The following is a 25,971-nucleotide window of genomic DNA, read 5'->3' as shown; positions in this document are numbered from 1 at the left end:
CTGAGCTTAGCCTGTTATAAATGTTGATTTTGTTTAGATTCAGTTTACAGTTAATGGAAATTTGCACAACCCCAGCAGGAGTACTTTCTGCAGGGATAAACCAATTCAAGAATTACCAGAGGACAGCAGAAGAGAAATATATACCATTCCCTGCAACTCCCACCTGAACTGACTGCTTACCCAAAACTGGGCTACGAAACCCTGGTGAATAGAGGCATTGCTGTTTAAAATGCAAAGTGCAGAGTGAAAAAACCTTACATCTCACAAGTTCTTTCAATTTTGCTCCTATTACGATGTCAAATGAACTTCAGTCGATGTAAGCAGCAGAATTCTCTGTTTGAAAGGGTATTGATGTAGGAAGACTATCTGAGGGATGTAACTCCCCAGTGAGGTTCATCACACTGCCACAGCTTTCAGCCCAGCAACTAGATAAATTAATCGTGGATATAATTTTCAATTTATTCTGCTGCAGTGACAATAGCAGGACAAACGATCAAGTTAAAGCACTCAAGCCCAAGTGGTATGTATTGTGTAGCTTAGTAGACAGAAATTGGCTTCAGAACTACATTTGGAGAACAAAACCTGGAAGAGACAAAGAGACCATTTTTTTTTAACTTGCTGAGGTTGGTGTTAACAAGATATTAATGATCTCAGAATAATGGGAAATTCACTATCTTGTCAGCACCACTGCCATTTTGCAGTGATTGCTGTTGGCCAGCCAACTTTTCTAATTGCGGGTAATTGAATGTGAAAATCTGATTCTTGTGGCAGGAGTCGGAGTCTGGTTGTCACTTTGGGGCTGAATATAGAAGAAGCTGGATCAGATGCATTGCTGTCAGTGGTTTTTTTTGGTGTTATATTGTAAGCAATGACTGAAATTGCCAAAAGCTCTGACTCTAATGCTGATTGTCAGACTGTATCTGAATTGGTGCTGGGCATCAGGTGAATGGCTAAAGCCAGACCATAAGGAATTAGGAACCTCACAACCTGGGAACTGGTAGGTCTGTATTTTGCCTGATTCCTTCCTTTCTGAAGTGTATACAAGAATGCCGCTTCACTCCTTGAAAGTTGTTTTTTTATAACCTCCTTCCCCTTCAGACATTTGGGTTGGTAGAACTGAACGCACCCTGTTTGCAATCATAACACACGCAGCACAAGCATTGGTGCTGCAGCACCAATGAACTAACAGATTAGAAAACAGAAACAGTAATAAATGAAAAAGATAAGCAGCCTGTGTATGCTGCATGCAAAAGGAAATATGGATAAGGAAATGTTACAGAGTAAGTGGAAGGGGATTGAAGGATTTGCTCAAAGGTCAGATGTAATGCATTTAAATTATTCATGCCTTGGATAAGTCTGAAAAGGTTGATGGGTGATTGTATTTTAATTTCCATTATGGGTAGGTGCTCCCTTGGGGTTTGGATTTCTTTGTCATTGAACCAGTATTTTTCAATAACCTGACACCAGTGCATGTTATGAGAATATGTACTGATCAATGCTATTGGAGAGATCTTTTGAAGAAAAAAATCCCCAAAGGTTTGATTTCACAGAGCCTTCATTAACCTAACCAATAGTAGAAACAATTGAACCAGAGTCAATCTGATGAGGATAGCAAGGAAAAGGTATCAAAGCTATCAAAATCAGACAAAGAAGATAGAAAAAGGTGTATTCCTGAGACAGGACTAGAGACACTTGATTCTTTGTTCTTCCGAACATGACAATATCACCATGTTCTGTGGGAAGAGCCCAAAGTTAATGTTTCCGGGTGAAGAACCCAATTCTGATGATGAGTGTTTGATCTGGAACATTAATTCCGATGCTCTTACCATGCATGTGACCTGCAATTCCAGCATTTTCTGTTTTTTGTTTTAGTTTTCTAACATTATGCTTTGATAGTCATCACAAAGACATGAAGATCAGCTTTATTTACCACATGTACATCGGAACATGCACCAAAATGTGTCGTTTGCCTCACCTTTTCTTTGTGATGCACTGGGGACAGCCCAGAAAGATCGCCACGTTTCCAGCACTAACAGAGCATGCTCACAGCTCACTAACCCTCAATGTACAACTTTTGAAATGTGGGAGGAAACTGGAGCAGTCGGAGGAAACCCCAGGTGGTCACAAGGAGAATGCAGGCACTCCTTGCAGACAGTGACAAGAATCGATCCCCAATCAGTGATCATAGAACATAGTACTTAGAACATTACATCACAGTACAGGCTCTTTGGCTCTCTCTGGCACTGTAAAGAAATAGTGCTAACCACTACTCTGTGCTATAATATTAACTTAATTGGCTGTTGTCCTTATTTTGTGTTGTCCTGTGTTCTACATAACAACAAAGTAATAAGCAGAATTTATACATACATAATACAAAGTGCTTTGTCCATGTTTCACATTCTTTCTACAGAGGTACATTTACTTCTATTTCTCAAAGAATCAAAGAAAGTACATTTATTATCAAAGTACACATAAATTTTACAACCTTAAGATTTGTCCACTTACAAGCAGCCACAAAGCAAGAAACCCGAAACAATCCAATTTAAAAAAAATAAAGACCAACACCCAATACATAGAGAAAGAGAAAAAAGCTCAAATCAAGTGGGCAATTGAAGTGAGCAACAGCATTCCGAGCCAAATTGAGTTTCTGCACCCGTTCCATGTACCACGAGAGGCATTTGTTCAGCCATTCAGTTAGATTCTGACGAAAAAGTAACTTATTTTGTTTGAAAGTGACCTGCATTTAATTATAACATCATGCTCTCTGATTCTAGATGCCCACTGAAAAGGACATTTTCTCGTAATCCCATAGGTTCATTTCAAGCAGGTACACACTCTGGAGTATAAACCATGTATTTTCAACCTACTTTTGAAAAGTGAACACTTTAATACATCATTGAATTTCAACTGTGTCCTTCCTACGTAAATATTTCTTTGCAGAATATCCAGAGTTCAATGCACACTCCTGAATTCCAGTTCAGTTATTTAGTTGCAGTTTGCTCTGGTGCACGTTTTCAGTTAATCAAATGCGAGTATGTAAATCGAAAGAGATGACCTTTGATGACACGACTGACCAATCTGAGATAAGTTTTGTATCACCAAAAGCTTAGGTACTCAGGATTCAACTCTTTAGAATATAGAGAGATTATTGGAAGGAGAAATATGCAGTGGACTAGCAAAGTTTGAAAGTATAAGTTCCTTTTTTATTAAGTGTGATCGTGAACAATAGCCAGATCAGAAATGCTGATCAAGTCAACTAGTTCCCAAAGAGAACTCTGATAGGCCAATCAGATGGTTCACTGCTGCTCAGCGATAGAACACAAAAAATGTACAATTAAGAAACATTGAAAAATAGTAGAAATACTGGAGTCACGATGATCATGATGAAGTCTGCTGGAGAGAGACATTTATACACATGCTGTCCTCCATACTTCAGAGAGATTGAAAGATAAGGTTACAGGGTGACAAAACGTGACAGGAACACTTGAAGCTAAAAACTAATCCCTACTGGGAGAAAACAGCACCTGATCTTTCCACACTGTTCTCCAGCAGTTTAAGGACTAAGCCGGAACATAACTCACAATGCTCTTGAAAGTCAGGTATGAACCCTACCTACCAACAACCAAGCATTGCCATTCTGGTCCCCTTCATGATAGCTTATGAAGAAGCATGTGGTTTGATGCACTATCAATAACTCTCGGAGACGGGAGGAGAACGATAGGCTTTTATTAGCAGCAAAAGTGACCACAACATCTTGGAGACTGAGGGAGGAGCAGTGCCTCCAATCGCCTGTGGGAGGAGCCACAGGAGCAGTCAGCAGAGGGGCATGTCCAGACAGGTATACACATAGTTTACCACTTGACTTCCCTCCTATAGATGATAGGTGTTTGTGCACTCGACTCTTGAAGGCTTGGACCCCATTGTCGCAGATGTTTCCAACCATAGCATCTGGAAGGCTGTTCCAAATTCTGATAGCACAGTGAAGGAAGCTTCTATCCAGTGTGTAGGTTCTTGCATCAGGCATAGAAACAGCATGATCAGGCACAGCTAAATTTGATCGTGTGGTGCGCCGTCATGCATAAGCTGAAGGCAGCATGGCGCGAAGATCTGCAGGGCTGTGGCTGGTCTGCATTTTGTATAGCACAGTATCTGCAGCAACCTGTCATCTATGGTGTACGCTACTGATGGCTAGCTTCTCACGAGCTGTGGCTTCATCTACACCTATAATCCTGAGAGCCTTTCTTTAAATGGAATCACGCTGGCTGAGGACTCTCTGTGAGGCATCCATCCAGGATAAGCAGGCAGACTCCATGATACTTCGTAACTGGGCTTTGTAAACCGTGGCTCTGCCCTCTTTGTCTAGTTTGGATGCTATTTTACGCACAGCTCCTTGGAAAATTATCTACTTTCTGCCAGTTATGCTGGGCACCATCCCAGAAACCCTTGACAAACCCGATTAACTCTAACCTGCTGAAGGGTCTTGGTCTGAAATGCCAACTGTACTGTTTTCCATAGACACCGCCTGGCCTGCAGAGTTCCTCCAGCATTTTGTGTGTGTGTAATCTAATCATAGGACAATTTACAATGACCAATAAACCTGCCCATTATGTCTTTGGACTGCGGGAGGAAACCGGAGCACCCGAGGAATGCCCATGCTTTCCACAGGGAGGATGTACAGAAACCCCCTACAGGAGGACGCTGGAGTTGAACTTTGACCTCCGAAGCCTGGAACGCTCGGAGCTGTAATAGCATCGCGCCAACTGCTGCGCTATTGCAGCGCTTGTGTTGATGGGATATTTAAGAGCTTTAAGGTTTCATCTGTAGGTAGACCGGACCTCAAAAGTACAAAGGAGGACAGGGATCATGGCTGGCAAACTATGAGCTTTGTACCAGGTCAGAGTTCTTAATCTTCGAACACCCTTTATGTCAGGCATCCAAGGGCTGTGCTGGAAATTTGAACGTTGTGCTAAATTGATGTTGACTGCTTTTCTCCCTAATGAATTCATTCCATTCTTAGTTCTCATTTGGCTGGGAGCTTTGGATATTTGGCCATAAGTTAAAAGTGTGTGTGTGTGTGTGTGTGTGTGTGTAAAAAAGTACATAAATACCACCCTGAGATTCATTTTCTTGTGGTATTTACAAGAAAAAAGAAATGCAATAGAATTTTACTAACATCTGTCCATAAATAGACAAAGACTGACAAACAACCAATGTACAAAAGAAGGCAAATTGCAAATAAAAGTAATGCTAAGAACACAAGTTGAAAAGAGGCCTGGAGAGTGAATCTGTAGGCCATAGATTCAGGTCTGAGTCAAAGTAATTGAAGTTATCTGCACTGGTTCAGGAGCCTGATGGTTGTAGGGTAATAACATTTCCTGTACCTGGTGGTGTGGGACGAAATGCTTCTGTATCTCCTGTTTGATGATATGCTGCTTTCTTATGACAGTGTTTCATGTAAGTATACTTAGCAGTGGGAAGGGCTTCACCTGTGATGCACTGGGTTGTTTCCACCACTTTCTGTGAGATGGGTAACCTTGATCATCTTGTATCAATGCCAGTCCCACCAGGTCTGAAACAGCCACCCTACGGTCACAGTGAATTTCAATGTTGACAAGACACTGCAATCAGTGGACAGAACTTTCAAGCTGCTGGGTTGAGTCAGAATGTGGTACCAACCACACCCGAACGTAATGGCAAATCACCTAAAGCTATCTTCCCTCCCACGCTGAATGCATAAAGTTGTACAAAGTAGATGTAGGCAAAAATATATTACATTGATCACCTTTTGTCCAAAAATAAGCTTTGTTATATTTGCCATTTCAGTAGTTTTATGAACTTAATTTCATATTAATGATTCTAGACCCAAGTAATCTTTTTTAGAAGAAATTGATCTCAATGAATGCTTGCTTCTGCACTTGTATTCAGACTCAATAAGTCTCCCTCAAGAAGTTTAGAACTAAGCATTCAAGCACTCTAGGTTCCCATTATTAGTCTTTCCTTTGCCCAGCTTTGAAGTTCCTGCATGCTGACAAATCTTTACTTTCTCCCCTCTTGTTGTTCCCCAGATCACAGACTGAGCCAGACACCCCCATCTTCTCCCAACCACCCCCCGCCACATTGGATCTCATTCATTCCGAGACCTTTTGATGTTCAGTGGCTCAGTTGCACTAAAAAAAACTCAATGAAATCATGACTGATGAGTGGTGTCTACTTGGAGATGCAGAAAACTGGGAGCTTGTGCTCCTAGGGGTTTGTCAGTGAGTGAAAGGTCAGTGGCATAGAAATGCCAAAGGACCTGACTGATCCACCCACCTTCTGACTCGAAATGGCAAGGAGCACAGGCAGTTAGAGCAGTGACTATCTGCATTCAGTTTGAACAATGCATGCATGCAACTAGTGAGAGAGCTGAAAAAGTAACGAGGTCAGTAAAGATAACTACACATGACATCACTGGCAGTGTGGAAAAGAATGCATTTTTAAGCTGTAATTAACAAGAAAGCAGATAAAGCATAAAGTGAATAATTCTGATTCTTCTAACACATCCACTTTTCTCTTTGAAATTGCTTCTGTCATATAGGATTACTGACAATCAAGGAAAAAAAATGAGCAGTTAAAAAGAGCGAAGAGCATGTTATCTTCAAAATGTACAGCTCTCTGCCTCAAGACCGATATTCTTACATTCACATACTTTGCTACACAGTGAGAATTATATTTTACATGCAAATTGATTCATTCAAATCAATCAGTTCACTTTCACACACGCTACGCAGTCAGGCTTACTGTGAGAAACAAACACAGTAATGGTGTAATTAATCTGCAGACATTTCACCATCATCACATTCTAAAGCAGGGGAAAATGTTTCACAAAGGTAGATTAGGCATTTTCTTTTGGTCATCACCACAAATGTAAAATGTGGAGAAGAAAGACATTAACCTGATTCATTCTTCCAACAGTGATGGACTGGGCTCTCGGTGTCATTCGGCACACAAGGCAGATAATGATTACTACAAGGTCTTACTGAAATGGATGCATTCAACTTGACAGAGAGTATCCTTTTGTCACGGGGGACAAAATGACATTGAAGCCACATGAATCTGTACGGTTCCAATGTCATTTAAACCAGTCAAAAAGTCATTGGAGAGTAGAGAAAATACAAAACCAGGAGATTGCAAGTCTACAGAAGAAGGAGATTGCTAATCCATTTTTCTTTGTTCACTCTAAAGGAGCCTTCTATCCCCAGTAGCAGAATTTGGTTGTCTAACAATCGTAGAATCCACTGAACTGGCTACTCTTTGTCTGAAGTGGAATTCCAGATATCAATCTTTTAATTTGCTTTTTCCTTCAATGCATCTAGACATACTTTCAGTTTATAGAAACTAGTTTATCAGATTTACCTTTTCTCTTTGGTTAACCACATTTTTTAAGGACAACTTTTTAACACTTTCCACCATTATGCCTGCAAAGCTGAGGTGGAGGTGACTTCGAAAGACCTTGTGAGGGACGTGTCTCAAAACTCCAATGTCTGAGCATACTGCAGTTTGAGATCATTCAAATTGATACGAGTACTAGTGTACACAAGTTGGATGTGTGTGTAAATGGATCTATTATCTATTCCATGCTATTGTTCTTGGATAAAACACAGCTTATGAATATAGATTTCTTTTAGCTTAAAACTATTTTCTGTTAAACTGTTTGATAACTGACTTTCTTTGGCAATAAGCTACCAGTTTCTTGTATAATTGATACCAGAATTGCAAATTTGTCTTTGTAAAATGGGATGCAGAGTTACTCCATAAATGTAATGAAGGAAAGAAAGACCATATCAGAAACAGCAGAATTTGGCTTTAATTTTAAGTTGTTACTTCAAATACAGACTGCCTTAGCTACTGCTTCTAGCAAGCAATGTCTGTCCTTGGCCACCACTGATCAGCTAATGGTGTTTCTACACATAACAACAGTTATAACTAAAAGACATCAGTCCATTGGAACAGTACTACAAGAAAAGGAATTACCATTAAAGCCTATCTCCTGTAGCTGGTATGATTGACTTACAGATGTAACACAGGCAGTGCTTCAGGTACGCAGCCAAAATGAGAATGGAAATATCTTGGTCTGCACTGTTGGTGTACGGGTATGAGCCGTACACAATTTTAAAACAATAGTAGGAGTCAGGCCATTGGAGGATTATTCTCCTTTGATTAGTTAGCAGGATGTGAAAAGCAACCTTCTGTCAAAATATTGACATTTGCTAAAGTGACATTTGCAAATATTGATATTTGCTAAAGTGTCTGCCTTGTGACGCCTCAGGAATTGTGCTCGTGCCCCTACCACAACAAAAGTTATCTTCACTTTGATTGTTGGCTGGAGCTGATTGCCATTGCAAATGCTTGACAATTCGAAATGTTGGACATCAAGAACACCAAAACAATTACTGTAATTTGTAGTTAACTTATTCTTTAATGATTAAATATGTTGGTAGTTTAAAATATTTTTAGAATTTTACAAACTTTGCAAACAACCCAGAGGTTTCAAACCTCAGGCAAATAGATCAAGTTAATGTTGATAATCTCATTTTTAGCTTTACCAAATTGTCAAAGGCACTTCAAGAAAACATTAATTTATTTTGATGGATGTTATGCTAATTATTTGTTATTGATATCCTTGGCATATAACCTAACCTCACATTTAAGGTCACACACAAAATGCTGGAAGAAGTCTGCAAGCCAGGCAGCATAGGTGGAAAAGAAGTACAGTCATCATTTTTGGGCCTGCTGGAGTCCTGCTGAAGAGTCTCAGCCCAAAACGTCGACCGTACTTTTCTCCATTAATGCTGCCTGTCCTGCTGAGTTCCTCAAGCATTTGTGTGTGTTGCTTGGATTTCCAGCATCTGCAGATTTTCTCTTGTTTGTGCTCACATTGAAGATTATATTTTATTAAAACATATAATTCTGAAGGAATGTGTTGGAGGGATGCTGAGAGGCTGTTTCCCATGGTTGAAGAGTCCTTATCTCAGATGAGATGCTTTGCATTTAGGAATGACATCAGGAAGATTCCCTTCATTTGGAGTGTTTTGGATCTTTATAATTCTTTCTTGGAGGCTCAGTCATTTAATAACAGACAATGTTGGAGGAGTTCAGCATGGCGTGAATGGAAAGAATTTGTTAATGCATCAGGATTAAGAGTGAAAAGGACAGACAGCCTGCATTGAGAGGGGTAGGGGTGGGCAAGAAATGACTCTGAGGTGAATAATGGACTAAAGAGGTGTGTAACCTGGCAGGTAGTAACATGTAAGGGAGGTGGAGTTGGGAAACAGCAGTAGGTAAATGACAGACATCCCACCTCTCCCAGAAGTTCCGGGAGTCTCCTGCAAATTGATAGCGGCTTCCTGACTCCCGCAATATGCCGGAAATTGATTTTTGGGAGAGGTGAGTTTAACAGGTGTCAATCGTTCATTACCATAGCTAACATTATTTCAACTAGCTGGCTAGCCGCTAAGGAGCTACTCTATTGCAGACATCCCAGCTCTCCCAGAAGCCTCCTGCAAATTGATGGTGCTACCTCCCTGAAATGAGTTTTGGGGACAGATGGAGAGAGGGAGGAAAAAGAAAAAAAAAACGGATGAAGCAATGTGGGTGAGGAGCTTGTAACATTGGGTCACAGTTGCTGGAGGAAGATAAGCAAGAAGACAAAGCATTTCCAGTGCTAGATTTGGATAAGTAAAGGAAGTGAGTATAAGAACCGTTGGAGGAGAAGAGAGAGAGATGAATAGCAGTTAGAGCCAGTTAGTTGGTGGGGGAGCGGGGTGATCTTTTGTGTGAAGTGGGTAGATCGATCTGGAAGGGAGAAGGGGATAAAGATAGATGAAGGGAGTCAAGGATGGAGGTAGGGAAGCAGGACAAAAAATGGGAGGACTGGAAGACCAGAAGGAGAGTCAGGCAATATGTTCAAAATGATAGATAGTTCAAGTTCAGGAGGATTGAGAGAGGTTGCTGGTAAATTAGAATTGAAGGAGAAGAGCTGTGATCTTATTGGATGATGGAGGGGGCTTCAGGGCTTGTATGTTTTGCCTGTTCCTGTTTCTCTAGGCCCCTTTATCAGTCTAACACTGGGCTAGCCTCGGGCCTCTTTCTTCCAGGTTGTCTTAGGCAGTCACTTTCTAGAATGGGGCAGCAGGGTAACATACTGGTTAGTGTAAAGTTACTATAGCACCAGTGATCACAAATCAGACTTCAATTCCCGCTGCTACCTGTAAGGAGTTTGTACCTTCTCCCCATAAACACTTGGGTTTCCTACCATACCTGGCTGTGGAGGCCAAGTCACTGGATGTATTTAAGGCAAAGGTTGATAGGTTCTTGATTTAGTCAGAGTGTGAAAGGTTATGGGGAGAAGGCAGGCAAGTGGGGTTAAGAGGGAAATGGATCAGCCAAAATGAAATAGCAGAGCAGACTCAATGGGCTGAATGGCATAATTCTGCTCCTGAGTTTTGTGGTCTTCCGGCCATATTCCAAAGACGTACGGTGTGGTTAGTGAATTGTGGGCATGCTACGTTGGCGTGGAAACATTGATACTGACTGTCCAGCTCAATCCTCACTGATTTGATTTGGTGCAACACTAACCTTTACATCTCCACATCCTTATATTTTCATGATAACTTTATTTCAAACCTCATGAGAAACTGGCTGTACACAACTAATATTTATTGCAATATTTTTTGTAAAATAGATTTTGAAGTCACTATAATACATCCGCGCGCGCACACACACACACACACACACTATATAAAAGATTTGTCAGCATGCAGGAACTTCAAAGCTGGGCAAAGGAAAGACTAATAATGGGAACCCAGAGTGCTTGAATGCTTAGTTCTAAACTTCTTGAGGGAGACTTATTGAGTCTGAATACAAGTGCAGAAGCAAGCATTCATTGAGATCAATTTCATCTAAAAAGATTACCTGAGTCTAGAATCATTAATATGAAATTAAGTTCATAAAACTACTGAAATGGCAAATATAACAAAGCTTATTTTTGGACAAAAGGTGATCAATGTAATATATTTTTGCCTACATCTACTTTGTACAACTTTATGCATTCAGCGTGGGAGGGAAGATAGCTTTAGGTGATTTGCCATTACGTTCGGGTGTGGTTGGTACCACATTCTGACTCAACCCAGCAGCTTGAAAGTTCTGTCCACTGATTGCAGTGTCTTGTCAACATTGAAATTCACTGTGACCGTAGGGTGGCTGTTTCAGACCTGGTGGGACTGGCATTGATACAAGATGATCAAGGTTACCCATCTCACAGAAAGTGGTGGAAACAACCCAGTGCATCACAGGTGAAGCCCTTCCCACTGCTAAGTATACTTACATGAAACACTGTCATAAGAAAGCAGCATATCATCAAACAGGAGGTACAGAAGCATTTCGTCCCACACCACCAGGTACAGGAAATGTTATTACCCTACAACCATCAGGCTCCTGAACCAGTGCAGATAACTTCAATTACTTTGACTCAGACCTGAATCTATGGCCTACAGATTCACTCTCCAGGCCTCTTTTCAACTTGTGTTCTTAGCATTACTTTTATTTGCAATTTGCCTTCTTTTGCACATTGTTTGTCAGTCTTTGTCTATTTATGGACAGATGTTAGTAAAATTCTATTGCATTTCTTTTTTCCTGTAAATACCACAAGAAAATGAATCTCAGGGTGGTATTTATGTATTTTTTTTACACACACATACACACACACACACACACACACTCACACACACACACACACACACACACACACACACACACACTCACACACACACACACACACACACACACTCTCACACACACACACACACACACACACACACACACACACACTCACACACACACACACACACACACAGACACACACACACACACACACACACACACACACACACACACACACACACACACACACACACACACACACACACACACACAATCACATAAGAGACATAAGTATCTACTTGAATCCTGAATTCTTGTTAAGAGGATTTTACATACCAGCTAGATGATTATCAACTGACAACACTGCTGCTGGTGGATGAATCACAGATGGTGACGAGTCAGCAAGATAGGCAGTTGATTGAGCAGTGCTGCAGCAACAACTTCTCACTCAAAGAGCTGATTGTTGATTTTAGGAAATGGAAGGAGAACTAACAGGTGCCACTCCACATTGGGGAACTGGTAGTGGAGAAAGTCAGCAGATTTAAATTCCTGGATTTTAACGCCCCAGATGACCTGCCCTGGACTCAGCAGGCAGGTGTAATTGCAAGCAGAGTATGCCAGCATTTTTACTTTTGTTTGAGGTTAAGGAGGTTCATCTTATCACCAAACATTCTTACAAACTTCTACGGATGTCCTGTTGAGAGTACTGTTGTTTGGTCACAGCATGGTCTGGTATGGCAATTCAAATACACGGGAACAAAACAAGCTGCAAAATGTATGGGCTCTGTCTAGTATGTCAATAGCATCAGTCAGGAGGTGCTGCCTCGAGAAGGCAGCATCCTTCACCAGCAAAGCTTCCTACCATCAGGGTCACAACACCTTTTCACAGCTACCAACAGGAGAATCACAGAAAACTCCAGCACAGAAACAGGGCCCTCGCGGCCCAATAGTCCATGCCGAAACCATTGAAACTGCCTACTCTGGACAAGCTGCACTGGGACCATAGCCCTCCATATCCCTACTAAGCATGCACCTATCCAAACTTCTGTTAGATGTTGAAATCCAGCAATGTGCTGGCAGCTCATTCCACACTCTCACGAACCTCTGCGTGAATTGAATATATTTCTTACATCCTTCACGTACACGAGGAGTATAAATCTTTACGTTACATCTCCATCTGAATGTGCAATGTGCAAATTATAGTATATACAGGAAGATGTACAACAGAATAGTCAATATAGCTTAGTGTCAGTGTGAATTATTCAGTTTGATGGCCTGGTGGAAGAAGCTGTCCCAGAACCTGTTGGTCCTGGCTTTAATGCTGCGGTACTGATTCCTGGGTGGGAGCAGCTGGAACAGTTTGTGGTTGGGTTGACTTAGGTCCCCAATGATCCTTCTGGCCCTTTTTACACACCTGTCACTGTAAAGGTCCTGAATAGTGGGAAGTACACATCCACAGACAGGCTGGGCTGTCCGCACCACTCTCTGCAGAGTCCAGCGATTGAGGTTCCTGTACCAGGCAATGATGCAGCCAGTCAGGATGCTCTCAGTTGTGCCTCTATAGAAAGTCCTTAGGACTTGAGGACTCATGCTGAATATTTTCAGTTGTCTGATGTGAAAGAAGCGCTGTTGTGCTTTTTTCACCACACTGTCTGTATGTACAGACCAAGTGAGATCCTCGATGATGTGTCTACATCTTTCCTTCAGGTACATGACCAAAACTGCACTTAATACTCCAAATTAGGTCTAACCTACGTCTTATACAACTTCAACATAACATCTCATCTTCTGTACTCAATACATTGATTGATGGATGCCAATGTGCCGAAAGCTTTGCTTATGACCCTATCTACCTGTGACACCACTTTCAATAAACTATGGACCTGTATTCCCAGATCCCTTTGTTCTACCAGATTCCTCAGTACTCTACTGTTCTCTGTGTAAGACCTACCCTGGTTGGTCCCACTGAAATGCAAAACCCCACATTTGTCTGCAATAAATTCCATCAGCCATTTCGCAGCCCATTTTTTCAGCTGATGCAGATCCCTCTTCAAGCCATGATGGCACTCCTCACTGTCCACTACACCCTAATCTTGGTGTCATCCACAAATTTGCTCTTCCAGTTAACTGCATTATCATCCAGATCATTGATATAGATGACAGACAACAAAGAAACAAGCGCTAATCACTGTGGCACACCACTAGTCACAGGCCCAATCAAAGAGGCAACCATTTGCTACCACTCTCTCCCACAAAGCCAATGTCTAATCCAATTTGCCACCTCATCTTGAATGCCAAGTGACTGAACCTTCTTGACCAGCCTCCCATGTGGGTCTTTGTCAAATGCCTTGCTAAAGTCCATGCAGACAACATTCACATCCAATAACCTCCCCACAGCTGATGTCAGGCGCACTGGCCTATAATGTCGGGCTTTATGTTTAGATCCTTTTTAAACAGCAGAACAACACTGGTCATCCTTCAATCCTTTGGTACCTCTTCCGTCACTTAGGATCATTTAAATATCTCTACTAGAGTCCCGGTGATTTTTGCACTTGCCTCCTGTAGTGTCCAAGCGAGCACCTTGTCAGGCCCTGGGAGACATACTGATCTGTCTCAGAGTAGAAGATACCTCCCCCTTGGTAATCTGTGAAGTTGATGCCACTTTGCCTCACCCTATAGATACTGTGTCTGTCTCCAGAGTAAATGCAGATGCAAAGATTGCATTCAACATCTTCCCCATTAGTCTTGGCTCCTCACATGGATTACCATTTTTGTCTTCTAGAAGACCAATTTTGTCCCTAGCAGTACTTTTGCTCTGAACATACCTGTAGAATTCCTTAGGATTCTCCTTCATCTTGTCTACTAGGTCAACTTCATGCCTTCTTTTAGCTTTATGGATTTATCTCTTAAGTATTCTCTTGCATTCCTTATACTCCACAAGTGCCTCATTTTTTCCTACCTGCCTATACCTGCTATGCACCTCCTTTTTTCTCTTAAACAGGGTCTCAATATCTCTCGAAAACCAAGGTTCCCTACACTTGTTGTCTTTACCTTTTGTTCTGACGGGCACATACAAGCTTTGTACTTTCAAAATTTCAAATTTGAAAGCCTCACACTTACCAAGTATGCCTTTGCCAGAAAACAGCCTGTCTCAATCCACACTTGCCAGCTCATTTCTGATACCATCAATATTAGCCTTTCTCCAATGTAGAATCTCAACCAGTGTACAAGACCTATCTCTGCTTATTTACTTTGAAACTAATGCCATTGTGGGGTCAGTGGATGCAAAGTGTCCCCCTGCACAAATTTCTGTCACCTGTCCTATCCCATTCCCTAATAGGAGATTTAGTACTGCACTCTCTCTCATTGGGACTTGTACGCACTGATGAAGGCAACTTCTCTGAACATATTTGACAAACTTTGTCCCATCGAGTTATTTTACAGTATGGGATTCCCAGATAGTATGTGGAAAGTTAAAATCACTTACTATAACAACCTCATGCTTCTTGCAACAGTCTGCGATCTCTTTTGGTACCTACACGGACCATGACCTCTGGCTGTTCACCCTCTCTTTTAAGAATGCTGAAATGTCCGGGCCCTGACACGTGGGAGGCAATGTACCATCCGGGAATCTCATTCTCGCCCACAGAACCTCCAGTCCGTTCCCCTAACTAACTAACTAATCCCCTATCACCACCGCATGCTTCTTCTCCCATCTTCCCTTCTGAGTTACAAAGCCGAACTCAGTACCAGAGTATCAGATCACTGTGACTTTTCTCTGTTAAGTCATCCCCCCTGACAGTACCCTGAGTGATATCCCTTTTTTTGAGAGGGATGGCTTCAGGGTACTCTGAACTGGCTCCCTAACCCTTCTTGACTGTCGCCTATCTTCCTGTGTCCTTCACCTTAGGTGTAACTATTTCTCTATATGTCCCATCTATCACCCCTTCATCCTCCCAAATGATCCGGAGTTCATCCAATTCCAGTTCCAGCGCCAGCTCCTTAACATCGATTTTTAGAAATTGCCCCTAGTAGTTTTCTCGCAGTTGTAGCCATCAGGGACACTGGAGGTTTCCCTGCATTCTCACATCCCGCAAGAAGCGCATATCACTATCCTGCCTGGTATCTCTATGTCCTAACTAAGCAAATGTAAAGAAGTGAAGGAAAAGAAATACTTAACTTGGAGTTTTCCTTTCCTTTGCTTTCTCTGACTGAAGCGTCTCTTCGCTGAAACCTCAAAAAGCTAAAGCAAGGAAGTTTTCCCACAGCACTATGTTCAAAAACAACTATTTCCCTTCAACCATTTGGTTCTTGAACCAACTGGCACAACCATAATTACAACAGTTTTGCAATACTGTGACCACTTTGATAATCACTTTGCACTAAACTTTAGTTTTTTTATGCCAATTGAGCACTTATTTGTAAAGAATGTGTTTTATTTATGTTTATTTTATATTTTTCTTGTGAATATTGTTATATGATGCCATGTGTCAATAATACTGCTACAAGCAAGATTTTCCTTACACCTGTCCACAAATGCACTTATGCATAAGACAATATACTTGACTTTGACTGGTGATTGGTCAATAATACTTTTACCCACCAGCACAGACTAAAGGCCTGGTCAACCTAATGATATCTGATAGACATCAATAGATGGAACAGGACTTTCAAGACAGTGGTGTGAAGGAGAGGGCAAATACTTATTCAGGGTACCTCCTCTGTAGTGAAAATGACCCTTGGGACAGGTGGAGACCTGTCTTCAACTTCTTCACATAAGGCATTACCTAGAAAGAACTTTCTATGTTACCCAATATTAGTTTTGATAAATGAAATCTGTTTAGGCTTTATGTTTGCATTCAATTAAATTTTCTCTGATTTCCATTTCTTTTTATTCCCTGTTTTATAAATATGTTTGCAGTTTTGGTTTCCTTACTAAGGGTGGTATGTTTGCCTGATAAACAATACAATTAAGATAGATTGGATCTCCAAGCTGAGAGGATCGTTCTGAGAAAAGCTTGAGACAACTGTACTTCTGTTTGATAGAATTTAGGTGATATCAAAAAAAATTTTCTTCAGGGGCTTTGGGCTTGACACGCAGATACTGAGAAAATGTTTGCCTGAGCTGGAATGCCTCAAACCAGGTGTCACAGTTTCAGAATAAGGGGTTAGTGTCTAGTAGAGAAATTAGAAGAATTTTCTAGTGTCTAGGACAGAAATGAGATCAATTTTCCAAACTCTGGACCTGTGAATGTTTGGAACACTTTGCTCTGAAGCACAATGCACTATCAGTATATTCAAGTGAACCAAGCTTGAAGGTGCAGTTCAGGTAGACAATCAGGGAGGCATCGACTGAACACTGGAATGTGCACAAAGGGCAAATGGTCTCCTCTATTTGTTTTGTAGTTACGTTCCAGAAATAACTTCAAGCAATGCCAGCTAGCTTTTACAGAAAGGCTTTTCCATTTCATTATGAAACCTTATTCATCAGTTTCATTACAATGCCACTCAACTCCCTATTAGCTCTTGTGTAAATCTCATTTCACGCAATGACTTACTCGACTGCTCATCACATGCAAGTCTTTAAGGGTCATTGATCCACATTTGTGTGTTGAAGAATGTCATCCTGAATTGGTACATGATGGAGTGATACAAGGGTCTGTTGCTTCAATACTACCATTGGCTAGTAAACCTTGGCATGCTGTATGAATTAACCTGCACTTTCTCTGTTATATTTTTTGCCCTCATGTGCACTGTATTAAAACAAAAGTGTGAATTATCTTCTGTGCAACTGTAATAATCTCTCTTTTTTTTAGGTAAAGCTTATCCTCCTGAATTCTATTACGATACACCCAACCCGCTTTGGCAAAACCGAGCCCGAGTCTATTCCTACATGCTACAGTGGACCCAGATGAACCCAAATGCTGTTGACCGTATCCTAGCATACCGTTTGGGGATTAGGCAGGTATGAAAACTTGATGTTCTGTTGTCACTTAAAAGAATATTTGTGTGGATCATTAAGAACCTCTCCTTTTAAAAACAGTGAAGCTGAACTGCTTATGCATGTGCTAATTATCTGCTTGGTTGCTTTGATGTGAGGGAATTTCAAAGTTCGATGTGTAAACAGTTCATTATCTCAGTACACAGAAGATGTTGCGATGAATTATTGTGACCTTTTGTACATGCCACAAAAAGAAAGCATTCAGTTATAATAGAATTGTTACCAAATTGATCATTGATACTCATGAAATTACAATGATTTATCGAACCAACCAGCATACACGATTGTGCAGAAGAGTCTTTTTTTTGTAATTGACTTGGCAAGCATCCTGACATGACTTCTGAAGTCTGTGACAGATTTCATGAGTTGGCATTTGCATACAAAAGAAATTGTTTGTAGCTCATTTGTATTTGAGTATCGCACAGTTCAGTAACTGCCATTGATAGTGACTTCCTTTCATCTCAACAGACAGTAGCTAAAAGTGAGATCTGTGGAAAAAGATGGAAGTTCAGCATAAAACACAAATGAATATGCCACATTCTGACAGAAGTTATGAATAAAATAACTTTGTGAGGATTAGGTCACATGGTTAAAAACACATAATGCATGCAGATCTCTGTTGATGGAAGTCCAAGGGTTTACTGCAAAGGGAATAACTGGTATCGTTGCTTTTGCTCTTTAATTTTTTGTGTGTGTGGGCTTAAGTGTCAAGGCCAGTAATAATCACCCACCTTTATCTACCCTTGAAAAGGTTGTGATAACCACTTGAACCACTGCAATTCGTTTGGTGGAGGTACTTGGTATGATGCTGCTGAGAAGGGACTTTTAGGATTTAGGATCGAAGATATACTTCCATGTCAAGATTATGTGTGGATAGAGGGGTATCTGCATTTGGTGGTGTTTCCAATGTGCCTGCTGCTCTTGTTCTGCTTTTAATTTTCTGAAACATCACTGGGGTTAAAATTGCTGCATCAAGTGTTAAAATACTTGGATTCAAGTGAGCCTGCCTATCTCAGTCTGTGTTCAACAACTGGTTGAGATTCTTCATGTACTGGGATTCCTCTAGCGGCTCTGCCTTAAGGGTAAGTGTAGGAGCCATCATATAGAGTTGACTGAGGTTCAAGTGTGCCACCCAGAATATTTCAGGAGAACTTTGAGAAGCCTAGTCTGGTATTTGTGAGCTCTTGAACTCGGTGAGGCAGTACCTAAGGACATGTCCACAGCATTCATTCAAACGCTCCCCCGCTCGTGCTCATCCATTCCTGGACATCTTCCCAGTTGCCCTAATGGAAGGTGTGCTGATGACTACACCTGCAAAAGGTGCATCCAGTTGCAGCTCCTGACAGTACGAGTTAGGGAACTGGAGCTGGAGCTGGATGGACTGCGGATCATTCGGGAGGCAGAGGCAGAAATAAACAGGAGTTACAGGGAGATAGTCACCCCTAACAGGAAACAGGTAGCTGGGTGACTGACAGGAGAGGAAAGGGGAATAGACAGAATGAGCAGAGCACCCCTGTGGCCGTTCCCACCAATAATCAGTATATCATTTTGGATACTGTTGATGGCAACGACCTGTCAGGGACCAGTTGCAGTGGTTGCGGTCTCTGGCACCGAGACTGGACCCTCAGCTCAGAAGGGAAGGAGGGAAAAGAGGATAGCAGTAGTGAGAGGGGATTCGATAGTTAGGGGGACAGATAAGAGGTTCTATGGAAGAGATTGAGAATCCCGGATGGTCTGTTGCCTCCCTGGTGCCAGCGTTCACGATATCTCGGATCGAGTTCTCGGTATTCTCAAGAGGGAAGGTGAGCAGCCAGATGTCGTGGTCCATGTAGGGGCCAATGAAGTGGGTAGGAAGTCCTGAAAGGTGAATTTGGGGAGTTAGACGCCAAGTTGAAGGACAGGACCTCCAGGATAGCAATCTCAGGATTGCTACCAGTGCCACGTGCAGGTGGGTTTAGAAATAGTAAGATAGTGCAGATCAACATGTGGCTGAAGACATGGTGCAGGAGGGAGGGCTTCCGATTTATATATAATTAGGCAGTTTTCCAGGGAAGGAGGGACCTATTCCGGCGGGTTACATCTGAACTGGAGGTCGGCAAATATTCTAGCAGGTAAGTTTGCTAGAGAGGCTCCATTGGATTTAAACTAGATACGAGGGGGGAGGGGAACCAGAGTGTAGGAACAGATGTATGGGAGAAGGAAGAAAAAGAAGATAGTAAAGTTGTTTGCACCATTAGTGATAAACAGAAAGGAAGAGGTGGAGAATTTCTTAAATGCACTTATTTTAATGCTAGGAGCATTGTAAGAAAGGTGGATGAGCTTAGAGCATGGATTGATACCTGGAAATGTGAAGTTGTAGCTATTAGTGAAACATGGTTGCAGGAAGGGTGTGATTGGCAACTAAATATTCCTGGATTTCTTTGCTTCAGGTGTGATAGAATCAGAGGGACAAGGGTGGGGGAGGTGTTGCATTGCTTGTCAGGGAAAATATTACAGTGGTGCTTTGGCAGGATAGACTAGAGGGCTCATCTAGGGAGACTATTTGGGTGGAATTGAGGAATGGGAAAGGTGTAGTAACACTTATAGGGGTGTATTATAGACCACCTAATGGGGAGCAAGAATTTGGGGAGCAAGTTTGTAAGGAGATAGCAGATATTTGTAGTAAGCACAGGGTTGTGATTGTGGGAGATTTTAATTTTCCACACATAGACTGGGAAGCCCATTCTGTAAAAGGGCGGGTTGGTTTGGAGTTTGTAAAATGTGTGCAGGATAGTTTTTTGCAGCAATACATAGAGGTACCAACCAGAGAAGGGGCAGTGTTGGATCTTGTGTTGGGGAATGAAATAGGTCAAGTGACAGAGGTATGTGTTGGGGAGCAGTTTGGGTCCAGTGATCACAATGCCATTAGTTTCAATATAATTATGGAGAAGGATAGGACTGGACCCAGAGTTCAGATTTTTGATTGGAGAAAGGCCAACTTTGAGGCGATGTGAAAGGATTTAGAAGGAGTGGATTGGGACAGTTTGTTTTATGGAAAGGATGTAATAGAGAAATGGAGGTCATTTAAAGGTGAAATTTTGAGGGTAAAAAATCTTTATGTTCCTGTTAGGTTGAAAGGAAAGGTTAAAAATTTGATAGAGCCATGGTTTTCAAGGGATATTGGAAACTTGGTTTGGAAAGAGAGAGATATCTGCAATAAATATAGGCAGCATGGAGTAAATGAGGTGCTCAAGGAATATAAAGAATGTAAAAAGAATCTTAAGAAAGAAATTAGAAAAGCTAAAAGAAGGTATGAGGTTGCTTTGGCAAGTAATATGAAAATAAATCCAGATGTTTCTACAGTTAAGTTAATAGCAAAAGGATAGTGAAGGATAAAATTGGTCCCTCAGAGAATCAAAGTGGACAGCTATGTGTGGAGCCAAAAGAGATGGGGGAGATTTTGAACAATTTCTTTTCTTCGGTATTCACTAAGGAGAGGGATATTGAATTGTGTAGGTAAGGGAAACAAGTAGGAAAGTTATGGAAACTATGACGATTAAAGTGGAGGAAGTACTGGTGCTTTTAAAGAATATAAAAGTAGATAAATCTCTGAGTCCTGACAGGAAATTCCCTAGGACCTTGAGTGAAGTTAGTGTAGAAATAGCAGGGGTTCTGACAGAAATATTTCAAATGTCAATAGAAACGGGGATGGTGTCAGAGGATTGGCGTATTGGTCATGTGGTTCCATTGTTTAAAAAGAGTTCTAAGAGTAAACCTAGCAATTATTGGCCTGTAAGTTTGACATCAGTGGTGGGTAAATTAATGGAAAGTATTCTTAGAGATGGTATATATAATTATCTGGATAGACAGGGTCTAATTAGGAACAGTCAACATGGATTTGTGTGTGGAAGGTCATGTTTGACAAATCTTATTGAATTTTTTGAAGAGGTTACTAGGACAGTTGACTGGGGTAAAGCAGTGAATGTTGTCTATATGGACTTCAGTAAGGTCTTTGACAAGGTTCCACATGGAAGGTTAGTTAGGAAGGTTCAATCGTTAGTATTAATATTGAAGTAGTAAAATGGATTCGACAGTGGCTGGATGGGAGATGCCAGAGAGTAGTGGTGGATAACTGTTTGTCAGGTTGGAGGCCAGTGACTAGTGGTGTGCCTCGGGGATCTGTACTGGGTCCAATATTGTTTGTCATATGCATTAATGATCTGGATGATGGGGTGGTAAATTGGATTAGTAAGTATGCAGATGATACTAAGATAGGTGGCATTGTAGATAATGAAATAGGTTTTCAAAGCTTGCAGAGAGATTTAGGCCAGTTAGAAGACTGGGCTGAAAGATGGCAGATGGAGTTTAATGCTGATAAGTGGGAGGTGCTACATTTTGGTAGGACTAATCAAAATAAGACATACATGGTAAATAGTAGGGCATTGAAGAATGCAGTAGAACAGAGTGATTTAGGAATAATGGTGCATAATTCCCTGAAGGTGGAATCTCATGTGGATAGGGTGGTGAAGAAAGCTTTTAGTATGCTGGCCTTTATTAAGCAGAGCATTGAGTATAGGAGTTGGGATGCAATGTTAAAGTTGTACAAGGCATTGGTAAGGCTTAATTTGGAGTATTGTGTACAGTTCTGGTCACCGAATTATAGGAAAGATGTCAACAAAATAGAAAGAGTACAGAAGAGATTTACTAGAATGTTACCTGGGTTTCAGCACCTAAGTTACAGAGAAAGGTTGAACAAGTTAGGTCTTTATTCTTTGGAGTGTAGAAGGTTGGGGGGGGACTTGATAGAGGTATTTAAAATTATGAGGGGGATAGATAGAGTTGACATTGATAGGCTTTTCCATTGAGAGTAGGGGAGATTCAAACAAGAGGACAAGAGTTGAGAGTTAGGGGGCAAAAGTTAAGGGTAACACGAGGGGGAATTTCTTTACTCAGAGAGTGGTAGCTGTGTGGAATGAGCTTCCAGTAGAAGTGGTAGAGGTAGGTTCGGTATTGTCATTTAAAATTGGATAGGTATATGGACGGAAAAGGAATGAAGAGTTATGGGCTGAGTGCAGGTCAGGGGGACTAGGTGAGAGTAAGCGTTCAGCACGGACTAGAAGGGCCAAGATGGCCTGTTTCCGTGCTGTTATGGTTATATGGTTATAAAGTAGAGCATCACTCTTCTGAGTGGGTATTTTCTCTAGTGCTGTCACAGAATGTTATTCTCAGGGCCTGGTTTGCATTTTGTGCTGTCATAATGTGATGTTGTAACTTCTTTTTATTCCATCTCTGGAATTATTCTCTGTGTAAATAACAGTGGATTCTTACCCCTAACAGATGGTTTTATGCCTGAGCTGTAATGAATTTAGATGGTCTTAAGCCAGTTCCCCTGCGAACACATCCATTATACAAACAGCTCACTGAGGCTGCACAGTCAATGTGAGAGATGTTAATGCACAGTGAGAGGTACAGCAAGTCTGCTCATTTGAGCTTACAGTCGACACTTTACTTGGCACAGTGCAGAGAGGAAACAAAGTTACACTTTGAAAACCCTGAGAAGGATGGTCATCAGACAGATATATGTAGTTCACCACATTCACCAAGGGCAAAACATTTTATGCACTAAATTTATATAGGAAGGTTTTCATACAATCAGTGTACCCTGATTTGTCCAAGAAAAGACCTGTCAGTTCTGAATTGAAATGTTGGAGGTTAAAGTTCCATCTAGACCCTCGTCCATATAATTCAGCAGTTAAGGGTATAACATCCTCGAGTACAGGTCCTCCCCAGGTTATGGCAGAGCTTTATTTCCGTGAACCTTTCATAACCTAGACAATCCTTGATATTTCCAACAATATCATAAATTATGTAGGTCTTGGCTTATTATTTTCATGTGTACCAAGATACAGTGAAAATATTGTTTTGCCTACTCTTTATACAGAACAGTTCATTACACAAAGCATTATCCTAGAATAAGATAAAATGTTAAGAATGCAGGATAAAGTGTTAACGCTGCTGAAAGAGTGCAGTGCAGGTAAAGTGCAAGATCATAATGAGGTAGGTTGTGAGGCCAAGAGTACATCTTAATGTAGGAGAGGTCCACTCAGGAGTCTAGTAAAGGTAGGATAGAAGCTGTCCTTAAGCCTAAAGGTATGGGCTTTCAGGTTTTTGTGTCTTCTCCCCGATTGGAGAGGGAAGGGGAGGGGTGGCTGGGGTCTTTGATTATGTTGGATACTTTACAGAGGCAGCGAGAAGTGTAGACAGAGTCGCTGGAAGGGAGGCTGGTTCCTGTGATATGCTGAGCCATGTCCACAACTCTTCATAGTTTCTTGCAGTCACATGCAAAGCAGCTGCAATACCAAGCTGTTGTGCATCCAGACAGAATCCTTTCTATGGTGCATCGATTAAAAATTGTTAAGAGTCATCAGGCACATCGAAGTGAGCTTGATATGGTCACAAAGTGAGGTCCCAGATGGCAGGAGATGTATCCGCAACACCACAGCGGCCACAATTCCATCCCACTGATCTGTGTAATCTTGATTGTATGTATGGGCTAAACATAAATTCAGCACTTGTAACCCAGGGAAGACCTATATTAGTCTAAAATCAGCAGTAGAGAAAGAAATAGTAACGAGCCACTTAGAAAATTGTTTCAGGTTGTAATAGGATGGCATTTTGCGTGAAGAGAAATTAAGAAGACTGGTCTTGGGGTTCAGAGAATAGGTGATGATCTCAATGACTCTTATGGAGCCCCACAGGTAAAAAGATGTGACCATGGCTATAGCAGTAAACAGCAGGAGACAAGGACTCAAAATGAGGGATCCGTCACTTAGGGCAGAAAGAGAAGAAGTTTCTTCAGACAGAGGTCAATGCATCATCGGAATTCTCTACTCAAAGAGAGGTTCTGTTGCCTTGTATAACTACTAACAAAATTTTAAAAAAAACGTGTTAGTACAGGCAAATGTCACTGAGGTTGAAGATATAGCTTGATCTTTCTTACTGCTAGAACAGTCACAAGGGGCAATATGGTCTTCTCCTGCTTCTATTTCTTGAGTTCTCGGGGGTCAGGATGAAACAAAAAACAGAAATAATGTTTCAGATTGATATGTCATCTAGATGTACACTTCAGTGATGTACAAGAGAAGTGATGTTCTCTCAGATACATTCAAATTAGATATGAAACTGAGGCTTTGGATACATTTACAAGATCCAATTATACCCTTAGAAGATGTGCAATATTTATCCTCAGATCAAGAAAATAAAATAAAAGAAAATCACACTGTATCGATCAAAACCTGCTCTCCACAAGATCTCTGTCACTGACCCTATACAGCAGAATATCACTACGCTTCACACGGGGTAAACTTCAGATGATTTAATGGTTTTCTCTTTTTCTGCAGCTGTCCTCCTCCCTTTCAAATCTTCCATCAGCATATCTCTCAGAAAATATCCTTAACTTCCCCATTTTTGAATGTTACTACCCTGTCTTCAACCTCACTGTAATTTTTACAATCGGTGACTAATCCAGTCTTCCAGATATGAGCTTCCAGCTCGCTTTCTGTCATGTCACAGTGTTTGGAAAGCTCCAGTCATATTCTACAATGACATTTCATATGATTGTGATGAAAGTAACATAATCATCCTTGACCTTTCACCCCGTCTGCAGCTTCTGACATGTTTGACAACCCATCTTCTCCAGCTTTGCCTGGTGTGGCACCATACTCACTACTTCTCACTTTTGTTGATTCACTGCCACCTCAACAATTGTCTGCCATGGCTTCTATTCCCAAATCCCTGTTATTAGAACTAGAACATTATCGTATCATACAGACATGCCAGCCAAAAATGTTGTGCCAACCTTTTAACCTACTCTGAGATCAATCAAACCCTTCCCTCCTCCACCTCCATTTTTGATCGTCTATGTGCCCATCTATCCCCTCCTTCAGATCCATGATATTTCTGACCTAAAGTCCGACCATATCTGTGTCAACTCCCACATGCACACTTGTGTCACACAGCTTTAATTCACTGTGATGCTCCACTGTCTATATTGTTAGATTGTTCGTCCAACATCTAGTTCTGGATGAGCAGAAATTTCCTTCAACTAAGTACTGGGCCAACTGAAGCTATTGATTTTGCTCTTTGTTGCATGCATTCTATTTCCTGGCCTCTATCCCTGGCAATAGTTTAAAACTGAATTTGGGCACATGCATTACTGGTGTCAGGTTTAACCCCACAATAAGCTCTTGACCACAATTCCCTATTACCACTGAGCTGTGTATTACTTCTGC

At 41.3% G+C, this 25,971-nt stretch overlaps 1 protein-coding gene across 1 annotated transcript in view; it reads left to right on the top strand.

The window, feature by feature from the left end:
- The window catches only part of mdga2a (MAM domain containing glycosylphosphatidylinositol anchor 2a), a 916,773-nt gene that overhangs the window by 708,358 nt on the left and 182,444 nt on the right, over positions 1-25,971 (top strand). The window contains exon 10 of the mRNA XM_059959455.1: positions 17,517-17,665. Within this exon, the coding sequence (XP_059815438.1) occupies positions 17,517-17,665 (149 nt within the window). The remainder of the gene's footprint in view (positions 1-17,516; positions 17,666-25,971) is intronic.

The sequence above is a fragment of the Hypanus sabinus genome, chromosome 2, assembly GCF_030144855.1.
Source record: "Hypanus sabinus isolate sHypSab1 chromosome 2, sHypSab1.hap1, whole genome shotgun sequence".
In the NCBI taxonomy this organism is placed as follows: domain Eukaryota; kingdom Metazoa; phylum Chordata; class Chondrichthyes; order Myliobatiformes; family Dasyatidae; genus Hypanus; species Hypanus sabinus.
This window is presented reverse-complemented; position numbering and strand designations above follow the sequence as displayed.